The 12258-nt window shown below is 58.3% G+C and overlaps 1 protein-coding gene across 1 annotated transcript in view; it reads right to left on the bottom strand.

Annotated features, from left to right (window-relative positions):
* Positions 1 to 12258, bottom strand: part of BMP7 (bone morphogenetic protein 7) — a 68994-nt gene that overhangs the window by 36074 nt on the left and 20662 nt on the right. The window contains exon 2 of the mRNA XM_037133672.2: positions 2393 to 2585. Coding sequence (XP_036989567.2) covers positions 2393 to 2585 — 193 coding nt within the window. The remainder of the gene's footprint in view (positions 1 to 2392; positions 2586 to 12258) is intronic.

The raw sequence follows: 12258 nt of genomic DNA on the forward strand, positions 1-12258 counted from the left end.
CTCACCACAGCCTTGGGGGGAAGATGCAGTCATGACCCCCGCTGTACAGGGGAGGAAGGTGGGGCTCCAAGAGGTCACTGCGCCCCAAGACTGCACTGGTGCAGAGTGTTGGGACTCCAACCCACACTCTTACTAGCTGCGTTGTCCCACCTGGGGAACTACATGGTAGGATGGTCTTACTTCTGGAATAAAAAACAACACAACCCACTAAGAAAGAAACAATAATAGTTGTTTTTTTTTAATGCAACATTTTAACTGCTGGAGAATGAGGGCCCTGCTTCCTTCCTTCATGACAGAAGGAAAGTTAGAAATCTGCAGGGAGCAGCCCCTTCCTCCCCCTGCAGTGCCTCTCACTCCACCCCTGCTTCATACTCTGCACCTGTCATGTCACTCCCTGGCCTTGGACCTGAGCTCCTGGAGGCCGGGGCTGATTTCCACAGTGCACGGTATGCAGCAGGCGCTCAAACATTTGCCGACAAAGGACTTGGCCTCCCAGCAGGCACGGAGAGCTCAGTGGCGGCTGAATAAACAAGACACAGGTCTCCGTGCTTCTCTCTCCAAGGGCAGTGGCCTCTGCCCTCCGTCAGGGCCGTCTCGCCCGCCTCCGGGGCTCTGGCACCCTTCCCAGTGCGTGGAGCAGAGTGAGTGTGCACAGGGGCCGTGGGCCCAGTGGGCTTGGCGCCCACCCCCCCCATCCAGAGCAGTGCTGAGGACGCAGGCAGTCCTGAAGCAGGCCCCCACTCACGGCACAAGGGGCCGGCGCCAGCAGCACCCAGACCGACCCCGGTGCCCCATCGACCAGTGTCCGCTGTCCGGGAAGGGGAACCCGTGGCTGCCCGGAGAGCTTGCAGGAGGAGCGGCACAGGTGACACCAGCCCACCCCTCCGGGTCTGTTCGGCCGGCCCCAGTCCAGGCAGCTACATTCCTGAGGGCGGTTTTGGAGGCAGGTGGGGGAGCCTGCCAGGGGCCCGAGGGTGACCCGGGCTCCCGGTTTGCACAAGTGCTACGGGCAAACAGCTTTGGGCACTGGGTATGCCCCCCATTAATCCGCCCTCATGAGAAAGGTCAAACACAGGTTCTGGTCCAAGAGGCCCTGGAGATTCGTCAGCACACAGAGCAAACATATGGCCCCCTCCCCCCAGCAGAAGGGACTCAAGGTTTCTTCTGTAACTGGGCCTGGGGCCAAGGCACAGCCCACCGGGGGTTAGTGGGGCACCTGAGTACCTTTAGTAAAATTCGGGGAGACTGTCTGCTGCCTCCCCTGCCCCACACCCAGGCTCCAGTACCAGGGGCCCTAAAATGCAAGGTCGATCCAGTGAGGTTCCATCTGTCACCCGTCAGACTGACGGAGATCAGGACGGTTTGAGGTGAGCCCCTGTTGGCGAGCACAGGGCGGAGCAAGCCTTCTCCGCTGCGACTGCTGGGACCAAACCTCGACATCGCCCCCTTTCAGTGTCCCCTCTGCGGGGTCCGCCTTGGAGGGCTGCATGGACGTGAAGTGAGCTAACAAATGCAAGACATTGGAAACATCCGAGACAGCTTTGGTTTTGTCGGTATTTAAGACGACCCCCCAAATGGCGGCAGCTGGCAAACAAGGTGATAATGGTCCCCACCGCCCTGCTGTGGTGACGGGTCCCCCTTCTAACTGAACATGCCAGAGCCCCCCATCAGGAGATGCCCACCCCTCCCTCTTCCAGTAATCACCGGGGAACAGGGTACCAAGGAGAGGGGTGAAAGTCTGAACCCTGGGATACCCAGAAACCCAGCCGATGGCTGGGACGACCTTGGCCTTGTCCACCTTGGAACTGTGGAAGGTACTGGTTTCGTGGTCCGGCCCATGCTCTTAGCCTTCTTACCTCACGGAAGACCAGGAAACCAAAGAGGCTCAAGAAATGAACGTGTCTCGACACCAGCTTTTGGTTCCTGGCCTGGTTGGCAGGAGGCTGAGAGTTCTGTGTTTCTTTTTGGTTTGGGGCTTCCATCCCTCCACACCATTACACACGGCCACTCCGATTGGTTGCCTGACATCACGTGCTGGGGCGCAGGGTGACGAATGGCAGAGAAGCAGACCTTCAAAAACGTTTCTGCTTCTTCCTCACCCGCCCCTTCCAGGGCCCTAAACACGGGCCATTCCCAGGCCACCCAGGAACACCCCCGTGGGGCTACACCACCTTAGGCTCAGCCTGGCCATTCCTGTTCCCAACCGGACTCACGGGTGGGGATGGTTTTGAGTGACGGTGGCATACACCACATGCCGTCTTTAAAAACGCTATTCAGTACAGGGCCTGGCCCACGGCGGGTGCTTCTGGGTGAGCGCAGCCGCAGCTTTCCCGGCCCAACCTCGGCCGCCAAGACCTTCCTCCTGTGCGGGTGGGGGAGGCTCAGCACGCACCTGCCCGAGTGCTCCTGCAGCACCTGGTACACGCTGATCCGAAAGGTCTCGTTGTCGAAGCGTTCCCGGACGTAGTCCTTGTAGATCCGGAACTCGGCCGCGGTCACGGCTTCCCCTTCGGGGATCTTGGACAGATCGAACCGGAACTCCCGGTGGTGGTAGCGCGGGTGGAAGAACTCTTTGTCATGTTCCACTGGAAAGGGGAGAAAACACACACCGGCCCCGGAAGCTCGTTAGTCACTGGGTGTCACTCTCCCGGCTCGGAGCCCAAGCGCGTGGACGAGGCCGCCCTAGGACGCGCCTGCTGCCGGCCACCCCTGGTGCTAACTGCCCATTCCATGCTGACCTGTGGCGGACGGAAGCACCACAGGCTCAGACCCCGTGGTCATCTTGGAAAACAAGGGCAATGACTCTGCACCCACCCTGCCGGGAACAGGGGGGCCCTGGCCACAGCTGTCCCAGAGGCCCTGGACAGACTCGGGTCCCAGGAGGTCAGGCCCTGGTTTGAATCCAGGCCTGGCCACTAACCAGCTGAATGGCCAGGACTAGGAACCAAGTAATCTCCATGTCCCCGTCTGAAAAATGGGGGCAACAACCCTCCTTTTGTTTGCTGTCGTCAGAGGTAAGTGATGTGATTCACATAAGCAGCTTAACCTCGGGGAGGGCTGGCTGACTGTGAGCTGTTAGGAGTGAACATCAGCCTGGCCCCGCCTCTCGGCTCCTGCCTGTGAAAATCTCCCCAGCAGCCCCGGAAAAGCTCTGGTGCCCTGGGCCCGGGGGACTGGCAAGCACTTCCTGACTGGCCCTCCGGGCCTCTGTCTGCAGTGTTTGCTGATTTCCACCGGGGCAGATCTCAACGTCCCTAAGCAGGCGTGGGCGGATGGGCACCCAGGGCGCTGGCAGCCCGTGGTCCTCACCCCACTCTGCACCAGCTGCATCGGCATCACTGGGGAGGGGCCTCAGACACCTGTATTTTCTAAAGCACCCAAATGTTTCTCATAGCAGCCAGGGTTTACAACCACCATCTTGGACTAAAAGCAGAAGAGGTAGGAGAGTCTCAGGGCGGCGAAGAGCTTCGGAAGGTGACTTCAAGACGAACTAAAGCGCAGGACCTGGGCAAGTCTCCCTGATGTGGGCAGTGAGCCTAGACTGAGATGCCGTGACCGGTTCTCAGATGGTAATCACTGAGACGAGCACTCGCCCAAGAGCAGGTTTCTGGGAGTGGGCCTGGGGTTCCGGAGGATCCTGCATCCTCTGGACCAAAACAGCGCAGGGATGGAGCTGGGACTCATTAAGTGTGGGAAAGATGTGGCATCTGCAGCTCCGTCCACCTCCTGGGAGACACAGCCCCATCTGCACTTTCTGCCTGGGGTGGGGAACTAGCTTGGCCAGAGGAGAGGAGCAGCAGGACCTGCGGGCACCTAACCCAGCGCTCAGGCTGAGCTGGGGCTGCCACAGTGCAGGCAGGACGAGAATGCTTTAGAGGGAGGAGGGACCTGGCACCAGGGGTCCCGGGGGGCCCTTCCCACAGGTCTCCACAGGGAAGATATTGGGGTGAGGGCAGGGGGCGCTGGAGAATGATCCGCTCATCAGGCTGTTCCCTCCTAGGCAGAGGGGGCAGGGGGCATCCTCAGGGCCGGGGCACCTGGCTGGGCACAGGCGTGCCCCTGCCTCTGGACCAGCTTCTGGAACCCTGGGCCCCATGGCAGAGCTGGCTGGAGGAAAGGACCTTCAGAAGCCAGACCGCAGCTGTGCTCACACACTCACACTCACACCCATACACACCCCTTTATACCCACAAGGAACACTTCCCTTCTGACCCCGTCTAAGAAAAAGGCCAGGCTGAACCCGATGGCAGAAAAGGGCCATGGGGACCCTGATTTATGAAGGCGGACAAGGAGGGAGGGGCCCCTGTAACAGCTTCCAGGGAGTGAACACAATGGAGAGATCAGGTGAGCCTCAGGAGGGGACCCCGGGGTGGGGGGGAGCAGCCTGGACTCTGTCACTGCAGAACATCCCGAGCCAGTCCTCTGTCCACCCGAGAGCTCATTCAACCTGCACATTGGGAGGGGACGCACCTGAGACCCAGGAGGAGTGGCGTGGCCTGTCCAGAGTCAGAGAGCTGGGACTCCCACCCCGGTGCCGCCCCGACTAGGGGAGGCCTCAGGGCGCTGACGGATGGGCCGCTGAGTCCCGTTGCTGCTGTCAGTTTTTGCACAGTGTTCCAGCACATGCACCACATGCACGCAATCCAGATGTGTACCATGCAGTGGATCTTCGCAAAGTGACCCTCCCCCATGAAGAAGCAGAATGTGGCCGTGCTCTCCCCCCCCACCTCCCCGTGAGTGCCCCCAGCCCCAGCTCAGTGGTACTCGCTGTTGAGCGCTCTAAACAGGGGTGAGTGCGGGACCTTCTCCTGTGCCCCTCCGCAGGGTTAGTGGGACCCACCCACTCATGCTCACCACTGTGGATGAGGCCGGTGTGGTTGTACCACGGCTGTGTCCCTTCCCCTGCTGGTAGGCGTCTCTCTGGGTGGTCTGCAGTCTGGGGCTGTTACGGCGGGGCTGCCATGAGCATCCGAGCCCCTGTATTTCAGCGAGACTCCTGGACACGCATCCCGAGAAGCTGGCCTGTGTGGGCTCAGCCCTGGTCATACTGCCAGGCTGCTCTCACGGACAGTGTGCCAGAGAGACTCCTAGGGGCGTGCCAGGAGGAGATGACAAGTCTGTCTGGGGCGGGACGGGCATCCTCTGGGCAGGATGTGTGCTCCCACCCACCTGCTTTTCTGCAGACAGGCCAGGAGGGGGGCGGCAAGGCAACAAACAACTCTTGGAGAGTATCCTGGACCCCCAGTGAGCGGCCAAGTGCACCCAGGCAGCCCCCACCCCTTCGCTGTGACCTCTCAGGTGCCCCCACCCACCCCTCCCCTCTGGCTACTCCTTGAAACGTGCCCAAGATACTCCCCTAGGAAGATAACACGGAGCTGCGGGACACCAGGAGACTGTTCCCCAGGCCAGTCTCTGGCTCCACACCGACAGAGCACACAGACAGTCTCTGCTTCCAGTCCTCTTCCCTCCCCTCGCCCAGCAGAGCCCACCCCTTGAAGTCCAGAAAGGTCCTCGATGCTCCCCCACTCGGCAGAGGGGAGCCCCAGCTTGATGCCGAAACACAGCAGGGCTCCAACACGCTTCAGAGTCCCCGCTCCCAGGGCCAGGGTCGACCCCACCTGGAGAGGCAAACTCAGCAACCCACCAAGCAGGAAATGGGGGCTATGACCCTGGTCAGTTTATAGGGAAGATGGATGAAGAGCCCAGAAGAGCAAAAAAAAGAACGCCTGTTTATGAATGCTTGCTCTGCGGTGGGTCGCAAGGTGAGGACTCTGCGCCAATCTGATGGACCCCAGTGAGGCAGGACCGATCTCCACTTTACAGATGGGGAAACTGAGGCTCAGGCAGTCAGGTGACTTGGCCAAGGTAACAGTTAGGTGAGTGGCAGAACTCCAAAACCCCCACACCCTTGACTTCTACACTATCTGGAGCCAGGTGGCTTGAGTTCCAGTCTCAGCTGGGCCACCTACCAGCTGCGTGGCCTTGGCTAGCTTCACCTCTGTGTGCGTCCCCTTCCTCCAGGACACTAACAATGGCCCTCTCTCAGGGAGTCGTTGAGAGGCCCATAGGAGCCATCACTTGCAACAGTGCCGGGCCAGTGGAAAGCAATCCCTGTTGGCCATGGTTACAGGGTCTCTAGAACAATGAGCCAGGAGAATGGCCACCAGCGCAGAAGCAGCAGTTGGTGTGCGGTGTTTGCATAGTTCCAAGATAACTGCACCTGGGGGAGAAGTGCCATGGAGCCAACGACACGGAAACATTTGGATGAGCTTGACCTCAACCCAGGCACCCTCGCTACAGCCGCGCACCTGATGGAGAACGACACATCATCACAGATACAAAGTTTATTGTAGCAGGTGCATGTAACCGTTTTAATATAGAAGATTAAATGTATCTTAACTGTGAAGACACTTTAGATATCAGACAATTAAGAGAGCAGGGTTATAAAGTGTCTCTTTTAAAAAGGGTAAATGAACAAAGTGTCCAGCTGAGCTTCTGGCAGGCTCTCCAGGAATGGCTTGCCGAGGAGTTTCCTTTAATTATTTTAAGACACGAGGCCTGAACCACGTGCTAGTCTGTTCTCCCTGAAACCCTATCACCACACATTCTGAAAATAATTCCGTGATTTATCAAAGAAAGAATGGTCATTTTTAAAACAGAGCAGTGCCTAATTCGAAGTCCCGTCCCAATTCCAAGTCTCATCCTCCCGAGGTTTCCACTTCAGGCAGGAGCCGCTCCCCAGCAAGGAATCCACACCATTCCCTCGGGGGCCAGGACTGTGTAATGGGCACCACCGAAGTAGAGATGGAGGCAGGCATGCACTCTCTTAGGGAGGAAATGCATCTTTACACCATCCTCCTAAATGACCACGGTGGATCACCCAAGGCTCGGACTTCAAAACAAATGTCTAGCGTTGCTATCTCCCTGGGTCCAGAGAGGAAACTTTATGTAAATATAATCGGGCTTTCTAAGAAAAGCCAGAGCCCAGAAAATCCAGCTCTTTCGCTCTTTCTCTGCTGCCCTTTGCATTCCACACCCCACTGGACACAAGAGCTCACAGGCATCACTGAAGACTTTCATCCCCAAAAGATTAAAACGGCCCAAATCCCTGAGACCAAACGGTAAGTCCAAAGAAAGTGGATTCCAGAAGCCACCCTCCAGGCAGCAGCCGGCCCCTTCACTGTCCCCAAAGCCGATCCTGGACTCTTTCTGGATAATAACCCGAAGGCGGGCCCGGGGAGGGGAAATTCTGGGCCGAAGGGTGTGGATAAAGGGTGGGGGTGAGGGGACAGGAAGTCACTCGCTGGGAGTTGGTTCTCACCACCCTCTAACATTCAGGGGTGACCTCTGCTCCACATGCAGCCCAGCCTGCTCCCCAGTTCTCACACTCTGGGAGTTGTGCGGACACCCTTCGAAAAGTCCCCTTTAAGCCAGAGTCAGGTCGCTAGCTCTGGCACTAAGGCTGCCCTGAGCACAGCAATCAAGGCCGGTCATACAGACACCTGGCAGTGCGCGGGCAGGACACACGCCCAGGTGACAGCGGTCATCTCCGGGTGAGCGTGTGCCGTGAAACTGCTGCATGGAGCAGGGCTCCATAAATCTAGCGGACTGAATACATTACTCTTTGCCTAATTCCCGTCTCGGCGTTAGTTAAGTAAGCTACACAGGCTCACTTTGCCTGCGCGGCGCTTCACCTTCTGTGTCTGCTGCCTCCGCTTACCTGCGCCCACGCCCCACCCCACACCCCTGGGGTGGCTGCTTGTAGTGGTAGCTCATTCATTTCACAGCTGCACGGGGCCCCACTGTATTGTATGAACAGGCCTCGGCTTGTCTTTGGATGGGCATTTGGGTTGTTTCCAGCTTGGGACCACTACAAATGGTGCCGTGATGGACAGCTGCACACATGCCTACCGGGGGGGCACCACAAGGCGGGATGGCAGGGTCAGAGGGCTGGGGGCTCACCTGTGGCAGGTGCACCTCCCTGTCTCTTATGTCAAGGATTTGGGGGGAACAGGGTATGGAGCCAAGTGAGACATCATCCCCACAGCAAGAGTTCATTCTAGTTTATTTTCATGAGTCCCGGGGCCTTTGTTTAGGTAGGAGGGAGGAAGGTGGGAGTTCCTCACAGGAAAGGTGTTGAATGGAAGAATGTTCAGGAAGTTACGGAAGAACCGAGGTTGACCTCGGAGGACAGGAGAGGGTGTGGCAGGCAGAGAGAGACCACCTGTTGGTGAAAGGCTGTCGGGAATAACAAGGAAGAGGCAAGTTAATTCCTCACTGGTGAGGTTCTTGGGTGCCATGCTAAGGGGTCAACCACTGACCCCATCGACCATGACTGGTTCAGTCCAGCTAACATTATGCTAGACAGAGCCTTGATCAAATTTGTTTTCGCTAAGGACTGGCGACGGGGTAGGAAGTGGATGACGGGGTGCAAACAGAGACAGGGAGCTTCTTCCTTCCTGCACCCAAGGCAGGCATCACTAAACAATCACAACACCCCTCGCTTCAACCTGGCACTCAGGCACCCACTACCAACCCTGGCTGCCTGAGAAAGTGACTATATTTTTCGCCCCAGGTTTGGACTAAGGGAGAGGGGGAATGGACAGGAAATGAAGCTGGGGGAGGGGGCAGAAGCCAACATGGACCAGATGCCAGCCAGTGAAGGGTGAGGACTTGAGAAGGGATGTCCCCTGGTAGCCAGGAATGCCTAGCGGACCCTGGTGCCGCCGGTAGCTGTAAATGCTGCAGGAGCAGCCGTGCAGGTGAAGTGGAGGGAGGGAAACGCAGGTGGCTGTGGACCGGTTACACCTGGGGCGAACTGTGAGCAGCCGGAATGAAAAACTGGATCGGACCGCTGACCAGAGAGAGGTCCGACACCCTGGCAAGAAACCAAGTGTGGGGCTGCTGGGCTGGGCCGATGGCCGAGTTTTATGGGGAAAATGCACATGTAACGAGAAAGACCAGCCCAGCCTCGGGCAGACAGCAGGGGCTGCAGGGAGGTGGAGAACGTGGCCCCGGGGGAAGGAGCAGGACCAAGGACGGGCAAGATAAGATGACAGGGTGGTGGCCAGATTCAGACATGAAAGGACGAGGAGGCCATTCACAGGATTTGGTCACCCTCGGCTTCACAGACCTCAGGGAGTAACTCTCATGGGGACATCGGGGCAGAAGAGACACCTGTAGAGCAAGACGGTGGCCACTTGCCCACAAGACCTCTGCGGTGGGGGGACGGTGAGCGGGGGGAGGGGGGGTAGCTGTCAGCCACACAAAGCTGCCTTCACTCCTCCCCCAAGCGCTCTCCAGGGCCGGGCGAGGTGAGTCAGTAAATGGGTGGTGACCGACGTCCCCGCCCAGCAGCTCCTTCCAAAACTGTGTGGTTTTCAGAAAAAGGCTGGTTAACCTTCGGACCATGCGGTCTGCCCCCAAAGATGCCGCTAAGCCATGAGATGGGACCAAATATTTTATGGGCCAAGGCACACTTCCCAGGGAAAACCTGCAAGCCCAGCCGTGGAACGCTGTTCCTGGCTCAGAAACTGGTTTCCCGGAGCGCAGACTGGGCGGAGGAGCTCCGGTTGTGGCTGGGACGGACCCCCCAACCCCTTCAGTGAGAATAAAGCTCTGGGGACCCACAGCACCTAACGAGGTCTGCCGTGTAACCAGAAGCTCAAGATGGGTTTCTAAGGACCCCTGCCTGCTGAGCATCCCCCACCCCCGTTTAACTCTGCAAACTGCAGCCAGACCCCTCCCCTTCCTGCAGGAACACCTTCACCCATAAGGTGCTGGTACACACCAGCCTTCACCGGGGCTGATGTTACCGAGGCTGCTGTCAGGAGGGATGCACAGCCCCACAGCGCTGGGACGTGAGACCCAAGGATGTCCACAGCGAGACGAAGGAGCCTGAAAGGCCAACAGAGATCTGCCATAAACTGGGGGTTCTCGAGGGCGGAGCAGACACACCCAGCGACTCTAACAGGGACACGCTCTCTTCACGATGGGAGCGCCGATACACAGCACTGCACACCGGCTCTTGCAGCAGAAGGGAGGAGATGGTCCTGAACCCAGAGGCAAGGAACACAGCAGCCAAGTCTAAAACAACAGCCGCCGTCAAGCGACCACCTCGTGTCTCCTTGCACCCCAGCATCCTCACCAACAAGCACTGATAATCCCGGAGCGCCCCACGCGGGTGTGTGAGGGCCCCCAGCTATCCGCCAGAGGACAGCCCTGATATAAAGCCCAGTTCCATTGCCACTGCCACACACCTGACCCCAAAACCACCAGGTAGCAGCCACCGTTTTTAAATTTTTATTTTTAACTGTGGTAAAATACACATAAGATCGATGATCTGAACTACCCTGAAGCACACAGTTTATTCACGAGGCTGTGCAACCAATATCCAGAGCTCGTTTAATCCGTCAAAACTGGAAGTCTGTCCCCATTACACGAGTGCCCACTCCCCAGTCACCCCGGGCCCCTGGCGCCCAGCATCCTCCTCTCTGTCCTCGTGAAGTGGGTGACCCTGGGTGCCCCATGTCGGCGGGCGAGTACAGCCTTTGCTCCCTGGTGGCCGACTTACTCCACTCCACGCTATGTCTCTAGGGTCTGCCCCCGCCGTAGCGCTGCGGTTTCTTTCCAAGGCTGCATAGTGCTCCTCGGAACGGATTTTGTTCGCCCAGTCGCCCGTCCATGGACGCTGGGGCCGAGTCCCCTCTTGGCAGCTGCAAAGGACGCCGCTGTTTACACCGGCATGCAAGTATCTCTTTGAAGCCTGGCTTTTAGTTCTTTTGGACAGAGACCCAGAGGCGGGACGGCTGGATTGCGTGGTGGTTCTGTTTGCAATTTCTTGGGGAACTGTTTCCCTCGGAGGCTGCAGCGTGTTATCGTCCCACCCACAGCGCACGAGGCTTCCAGTTGGTCCACATCCTGGCCGCCACACGCTCTTTTCCGAGGCTTCGTTTTGATAGTGGCTACCCTCCTGGGGGGGGTGGACCGCCACCATGACCGAAGCCTGCCCCCCGGCCTGGATGCCCTATCCCTGGTGTCGCACACACGGTCTCACTGAATCCCTGCACACGGGGAGCACACACGCCGTTCCCATTTTACAGACGAGGACGTCAAGGCTCAGAGAGGCCAAGTCACTCCCCCACGGCTGCACAGCTGGTCTGAATCCCCGTGTGGCCTTCAACACTGGGCTGCACTCTCTCCCTCAAACTGGGAACCCCCTGACCATGATGCTGTGAAGATGATCACATACAGACAGCTCCAAAGTAGGCTAAGCTCCTGGCCCACGTGACATGGTCACAACACCCGTCTCTGTAAAAATGGAACTCAGAGACCAAAGACTCTGCAGCCCGCTCAGGTCTCTCTTTGGCTTGTCGATTGTGCTCTGGCCTAATGCCAGAGTCACCCTTGAGCGAGGCTGACAGCTGGAAGATTCTGTAGCATTAACCCATCTCCCCACCATCCCCCCAGCCCCCCAAATTGGGGGCCAGGGGCCTACCTGGGGGAGGACACACAAGAGGCATTGTCTCCCCAACCCCCAAACTGCTGCTGCTTCAACGCTGCAACCTCCCACCCATCCCTCCGCCAGCAAGACCACCTGGGGTCCTGGTGCCGGGCGCTCTGAGAGGGTCTTCAGAGACACTGCCTCCTTGTTAGATGCCGGGGGCTGTGTCCTCAGACGCAGGTGCGTAGGCGAGAGCTCTGGCAGCCTGGCTTTGTGTCCTCGGCACTGCAGGCCGCCCAGATGTGGGGGAGGGGGGGCCAAGAGAATTACTGCACCGCAAGATTAAACACTTCGGTGTCAACATGTGCGCGGTATTGCTCGAACAATGTTATCATTGTGAATTGAATGGACCAAAGGGTTTAGGGGATGGGGCGGGGAGAGGGGAAAAAAGATGGGTTTAATTATCTCCAGGGCCGAAGCCAGTCATTCGCCTAAAGAGACCCAGACGCTCTCAGGGAAGAAAAACGGGCTGTAGGAGCCTGTCAGTGTTTCCGACATAAACCGAGGCCGCGGGCCCTCACCCACGGGCGCCCCACCTCCTCAGGGCAGGAACTCGGCCCCTGGGGGTCTCTGGGGCCCAACCCCATCCTCGGCCAACTGAAAATCAAGGGGAAAAATGGAAACTGGTTACAATTTTCAGCTCAACTAGCCACTGTCAACCAGGGGCAACGATGGCCTTGCCCTCCCCCATCAAGGGACACTGGGCACTGCCTGGATTCCTGTCCTGGATTTGTGCTACTGGCATCTGGTGGCCA

The sequence above is a fragment of the Artibeus jamaicensis genome, unplaced genomic scaffold (assembly GCF_021234435.1).
Source record: "Artibeus jamaicensis isolate MK-2021 breed Jamaican fruit bat unplaced genomic scaffold, CSHL_Jam_final contig_685, whole genome shotgun sequence".
Classification (NCBI taxonomy): Eukaryota; Metazoa; Chordata; class Mammalia; order Chiroptera; family Phyllostomidae; genus Artibeus; species Artibeus jamaicensis.